This window comes from Cicer arietinum, chromosome 2 (assembly GCF_000331145.2).
Source record: "Cicer arietinum cultivar CDC Frontier isolate Library 1 chromosome 2, Cicar.CDCFrontier_v2.0, whole genome shotgun sequence".
Lineage (NCBI taxonomy): Eukaryota > Viridiplantae > Streptophyta > Magnoliopsida > Fabales > Fabaceae > Cicer > Cicer arietinum.
The window spans coordinates 42,340,371-42,346,976 of NC_021161.2; the positions used below are offsets into that span (position 1 = coordinate 42,340,371).

The 6,606-nt window shown below is 32.2% G+C and overlaps 1 protein-coding gene across 3 annotated transcripts in view; it reads left to right on the plus strand.

Annotated features, from left to right (window-relative positions):
• The first annotated feature begins 1,302 nt into the window (after positions 1-1,302).
• The window catches only part of LOC101490673 (uncharacterized), a 9,973-nt gene continuing 4,669 nt past the window's right edge, over positions 1,303-6,606 (plus strand). Inside the window, exons 1-9 of one of the 3 annotated variants that reach the window (XM_004490733.4) lie at positions 1,303-1,619; positions 1,725-1,808; positions 2,120-2,260; positions 2,354-2,424; positions 2,937-3,030; positions 4,014-4,091; positions 5,439-5,505; positions 5,964-6,049; positions 6,422-6,472. In XM_004490733.4, coding sequence (XP_004490790.1) covers positions 1,449-1,619; positions 1,725-1,808; positions 2,120-2,260; positions 2,354-2,424; positions 2,937-3,030; positions 4,014-4,091; positions 5,439-5,505; positions 5,964-6,049; positions 6,422-6,472 — 843 coding nt within the window. In that variant the 5' untranslated portion in view covers positions 1,303-1,448. The remainder of the gene's footprint in view (positions 1,620-1,724; positions 1,809-2,119; positions 2,261-2,353; positions 2,425-2,936; positions 3,031-4,013; positions 4,092-5,438; positions 5,506-5,963; positions 6,050-6,421; positions 6,473-6,606) is intronic. The other 2 variants (XM_004490732.4, XM_073365293.1) reach the window with 2 other exon arrangements.

Below are 6,606 nucleotides of genomic sequence, written 5' to 3' on the forward strand. Positions count from 1 at the left end.
TCTTGAACTGCCTATGCAGAAATAAGCTTTCTGGAATATCATTGATGTTCGAACAAACCATCATAGATTCATAGTTACCAGGTACACTCTTGAAGCTCCCCGAAGCACACCCTGCAATTGGTGCTGCTGCTGAAATGCTACAAAACCCTATACCGAAATGCAACTATCTGATAACTTATGAGCTAGAAACTTGTTCCGAAACTAACTTCATCTAAAATTTGAAAGTGCTTGAAACCCATCCCACCAAGATTCTTAATATTCTTAAGACAAAAGGGTTTCCACGTTGGATAATTCCTCGTATTGCTTATAGCCTTTTGGTGGTGTGTATGGTTTTTAAGTTGGCAATGTATCACGGTGGGTGGGTTGATAGAATCACATTAAACTATTGGGACATGGATCCGACTATTTTAACGTGAACACTTCCATTTAAAAAATAAAGTTAATAATTTCAATCAATTAATAATGAATTAAAGTTAGATACTGTAGCTACATTGTAATCAATTATAAACTTATTATAGTAGTAACTATTGATTTTTTCACTTTACACTTTAAATTATGTGATGATAAAATCTCAATAAATCATTGTGATTTTACATAAAGAGTAAGCTACCTTGTAGTTGATATTTTCAAACATATGCTAAAACTGAATGGGATCTTAAATCCAAAATCAAAATCAATGATAAAATCATAATTATTTGGTCGGAAAGAACAACATCGACATTTGTCACTAAATTCCATTATAATTAACTAACACAACGATGATATTCTAGAGTTTGAATCAAGAACAAATTTAACAATATCAATATTTGTTAGTTGAGTTAGAACTTAAAAATAAAAATAAAATAATTTAAAAAATCATATTGTAAGTGCATTAATTTATTATTTATATTATGATCAAAATAAGCTTTATCTAATATGCACAAATAAAATATTATTGCACTACACACAAATTTATCTTTTATCATTAAATCAATAAGTCCTATGCTATAAATAAATTTGTGTATGATGCAAGATTTGTCTCGTGCTCTTTGGTCGTCAACATAATATTCCCTTTATTGCTTGAATTTTGATTTTTTTAGATTAAACACACATATTAAGAAATAAATTTATATTGAATTAATATTTTTTATTTTTAGTTTATTAAATAAAATAAAATTTTAATATATATTCTTAAGATTTTAAAAATATAAAAGAAATATCATTAGTTGTATCTTAATTTTTTAAAAGAATAAAAATTTTAAAACAAAAATAAAATGTTTATAAAAAATGGAGACGGAAGAAGTATTAGGATCAGCTTAAAATTCTACTTCAAATTTTTTCAATTCCTACATAATTTAGTCAAATGGAAAAAAGTTGATCTTTAAGGAGGGAGTAATACTCGATGGCTCAAAAAATTGACAAAACCTTCGTCGCTACTTGAATCCACAGCGATAAACCACCTTTATGAAATGGCGCCAAAACCTTTCAACTTTCCCGTCAAGCGTACAACCGCCATTTTCCTTCTAACCGCAACCACCGCTGCCGCTACTGCCAACTCCGACAAGCTCTCCTCTCTCACCGCCGACAAAATCAGTCCTCAAATCCACGGCATCGTCCGCACCGCTCGCGCCGTCTCCACCGTATCAATTCTTTCCATTTCCTTCTTGCATCTCCTGATATTTTCCTACTTTAACTCAACGCATTCTTCGATTTCTCTTCTTCACCTTTCGATTTCAATCTTACAGGTTGCTTCCACTGTCATCGACTACGAATTCTCACTTTACGGCCATCAAAGAGACTCCGATCAGTATCGTCAGACAATTTCCCAGGTAACAGCCATCTCTTGAATCATTTCGTCACACGAAACTCGCATTTGAATAGCTTAAATTTTACGCTGAGATTATTGGATATATTAGTTAGTTAGTTATTGATGAGAGAAAAGTGGACAAAAATAAAATGGGAATCATATATTGAATAACAAAAGAATGATAGAATGATTTATATCAAATTATAGATAAGACTTATATAGCCAATGAAATACAGCTAATTAGTCTAACTAACTAATTATTATGCTTAACTTTTTTAGCTAATTAACTAACTAGTATGTCTAATAGAGATGTGTATTGTTTTTGGTGTTTAGGTTCATCTACGTTCTGCGGAGAGGTTTCTGAAGTTATGCGAAGCCAACAAAGGGTTTTATGTAAAAGCTGGACAGTTCATTGCTTCGCAAAAAGTGCTTCCGAAAGAGTACTCTTCAACTTTGTCTGCGTTACAGGATCAGGTGTGGCTTCCAATGTATCTATTCGACTAAAATTCATTTTTCTTATTGTTTTTGGTTGGTTATCTTGCTTATTGGAATATCTTCATGACCTAGGTTGCTTCTCTTTCATTTAAAGTCATTGAGAAAGTGTTGAAGGATAATCTTGGACCTGATTTCTCTGAGATGTAAGTTGCACTTACTAACTGAATTTTGATTTAATGAACCAATATTTCATTGTTTATCTTGTACGAGCTTGTTTATAAGTTTTATCTACAATTAGAGATTAGAGAAGGAATAAGAGTAAACTTGCCATAGGGTCATTGTAAGTGAAAAAAATAAGCTGAAAAACAACTTATGGAGATATAAAAAAGGTATTTTCCTAAGATAGTTTAAATAAGGTCTTTCAAATGCCCCTAAAGGCTAAAAGGCTTAAGTTTGTAGTGTGAAGGGCATGAATAGTTTTAAATTTCCAATTAGTTTTCTCGTGGAAGAGTTTTTTAGTGTTAAAGTGTGAACAATGGACTAACAAATTTTATAGCTTGAATTTGACTAGCTTTTGAGACTACTGATACACGGCCCACACCTCTGAAATCACCATGTTCACTTATTCTTTTTCTTATAAGTTCACAATTTCTAACTTCTTTAGGTCTTCTTTTTGACGTTGCTATTTGTATTTTCGCGTATTCCATTATTTCAGGTTTTTGTCCATTGATGAACAGCCTATAGGCGCTGCATCTATTGCTCAAGTTCACCATGCAGTACTAAAAGATGGTCAAGAAGTAGCAATCAAGGTTTGTGTACTGGTGTCAAAACTTTAAGGAATTCCTGATGGCTGTCATTATGTACAAAAACAATACTTTTCTGCAAATGACTACCAATTTTTCGAAGTTGAAGTTCAATTTTTACATATCAGGCATATTGCCTGGGACTGTTAGCTTTGAGATAGGAAGACTATTTAACTTATTTTTTGTTATCATTTGGGTTGATGGGATTTGGTAACACAGTAGTTAAATATGTTGTTTTGAATTGTCGTAAGCTGATGTTAGTTTGAGGCTTGAGCTTTTGAAGTTGTTATAGTAAATAGCCTTGTCATTTCAAAAGCATTATACCTGTCTAAACATTTTCATTTGTTACAAGTGTACATTTTGTTGATATTACAAGTATTTTGTTGTCATATTTTAATTTTTTTAATCCCTGTTCGTGACTTGTTTAGCCAATTAACATTTTTGGATCAAATCAACTGCTTGTTTTCTTGTCCCACACTGTGGATGGAAAGGTGTAATCTGTTGATTTAGGAATATGGTTTATTGACTCTATCTCTAATTAAACCACACTTATGTGTAATAACAATATCAAAATAAGATTAGCTATTTGAGTCTATACTTGGTTGGCTATAAGAATAAGTGGATAGGTATAAGTGATTTACAGGGTGCATGATTATGGCCTACGGGTACTGACTTGCTAGGGATTGCATTTGAGTCATGATGATGTTATAGCCATTCCTTCAATTAGTGGAATTTATTATTTCTGATAATTACGCTAACTAGAAGATATTGTTCTTTTGCTGATCATATGTGGAATTGGGTAGAGCATAGGATCACATGGACTGCAAAATGCTATAAATATCTGTACTTCTGTCATGATTAAGTAAGTTAACTACTCTTTCATTTCCTTCCATGTGATGCTTTTTCAAACACATACTTTGGATTGAGGTAAGCTATATTTGGCAAACCACTTCTTTATTTGTAAAATCATTTTCTTCCCTGGAAACTAGGTGCAATATCCTTGGATAGAGCAACAGATGCATTTTGATACAAGAACAATGTATTTCCTATCAAAGACTATTGCATGGGTATGCTCTGACTCTTAACAACTGTTATGTAATGAAAGATATTAAAGAATTTATGCTGTGTGATTATTTATTGTACTTGGGAGCTTTCTAAACATCTTGAATATTGGTCATTATGTAATAGTAATGGTTGATAGCAAAAAGGGTGAGTAAAACACATGATTTAGGAACTAAATTTAAATTGGTCTAAGAGCCGAATTGTCTAAGATTGACGTTCCAGTGACATTTAATTTTTTGGCAATGAAGTAATTATAGGACTGATGTGAGTGTCTCTTGTGTAATTGGAAGTGATACCAAAGATTTGTTGAAGTTACAAAGTAAGATGAAAAAAGAAGGGCTGAAAGAATGAAGTCCTTGAATTATGAGCATTGTTTGATATGATGATACAAAAGACTAAGCACCGGCCTTTATGGAAACTATCATTGCCATCTACTGGAGGAACAACCTTGTCCCCAAGGCTATGATCTGGGTATTAGGCGGAAGAGGACAATTCATCCTCCCAAGTAGTGTATCCACAAAATTTATCCTCCATTTTTATTCAAGTTATAGGGTTTTAGATAATAATTTGTACAAAAACGACTAAGCACTTTACATAGGACTCCAAATCCTAATTAAACAGGGAAACTGATCATGATAATGACTAAGTAATATGAAAACTAACCTTAAGAGTAAGCTTTTGCAAAAAAAAAAAAAAGACCAGAGATAAGATAAGAAACTAATTCTATGAGAAAGTGAAGGTTTTCTCATTGATTCCGATGAGTGTTCAGTACAAGCTTACAAAGTGACAGCTACCCTAGCTGATTAGGAAACAGAATTAACTGAAAGCATAACTGAATGTGCTGGTTCATAACACTACTGGCCACATTCTCTCTCCTCTAACAAATTTCCTTCAATCTCAATAATATGACTAATAGTGTGTTTGGAAATTGTAATTTCCACGGGGAAGTCTTTTTGTACTGAAGCTAGAACTAGTGACTTCCAATTGGCCGTACATATAGGGATTCATAACGTAGATCCAAATGTTCACTAACTATCCTACCAACTTGCCATGTCTCCCATTTCTATCTTCTAGCATAAATTTTCAATATTATAGGTCTCTCAACCAGTCAGCCCACTAACTCAACTGTACTATTTTTCTGCATAATGTATTCTATCAAAAGCGTAGTGAGTACTTCATAATTTTCTAGAAAAGAGAAGATTTTCATGAAAATTTAATGTCTAATTATGGTTGAAGTTGATCTACATGTTATCTACATTCTCTCTTTTCTATTGTGTATTTATAAAAGTAGTATTATTAACTCTTTACTTGCTGCTGTTTCTTTATATTAAGATTCCTTCCTTTGGCTGCAGCTATACCCTCAATACAGGTTTGAGTGGCTACCATTAGCATTTGCCAAAACTGTGTCTTCAGAACTTGGTTAGTAAGAAAGCTTTGTAAATATAGCTGACTGTTACTTTCTATCTGAAACTCATTATATAATTCTGTTATCATGTTTTGCTGTTTGTTTCACATTAGACCATATTATCTGATTAGCTGTGACCAGTTTGTCTATAATTTGAACTCCCGGAAAAATGTGCTATATGTTCATGTTCCAGCATTGGTTATTGTTTATATTAGGTGCTCAAAAGAGCCCTCTATTAGGGATTGGAGTACTAGAGTCTATTATAGAAAAAGGGAACATTGTCTTAACAGTAGTATTTAAAATTTTAACTATGAACACAATTAAGGATAAGTAGCCTAAAATTAATTAATCAACAAAATATATTCAGTTTTTTTTTCTTAGGAAAAAATTGTTTTTGCATCTTAAGTTACTATTAGTCATTATTTGAGATGACTGAATGAATGAGGTATATTCCTTGATTATTTCCCTGCAGATTTTGTTCAGGAGGCAAGGAATTCTGAGAGAGCAGCCAAAAATTTCAGAAACAACAAAATGGTCAGAATTCCTCATGTATTCTGGGTATGATAACTGTGCATTTTTTTTCCTCCTATTGACTATCCAGTGTCCACATACTACCTCCGTCTCTAATTATAAGATCTTCATGAGAAATGTTCTAGTCCCTTTTTATAGGACTCCCTCCAAATATTCAAATATATTAATTATTTCTTTACCAAAATACCCCTAATTATTTTACATCATATTTTTATCAAATAATTAATCAACAAATACTATAAAAGGTAAACTTTAAAAAATAATCTCAATTGTTGACAAATTTAATACTACAAGTTTTCTTAATTTTTTGATTTTGTCAATGGGGTCCAATATTTAAAGACAGAGGTAGTAATTTTCATCATACTACTTACCAACTTTGTATCATACTAATGCATGCAGGAGTTGACAACAAGGCAAGTCCTAACCATGCAGTTTTATACAGGACACAAGGTATGATGGAACTATAATGTCAATAGATCATTATTTCTGGAGAAGACTCTCACTATACTATAGTAGTTCTAAGATAGGACTTCTACTATATCTGCAGCTACTCTAGTACGACTAAATTTCACATGATAAATTTT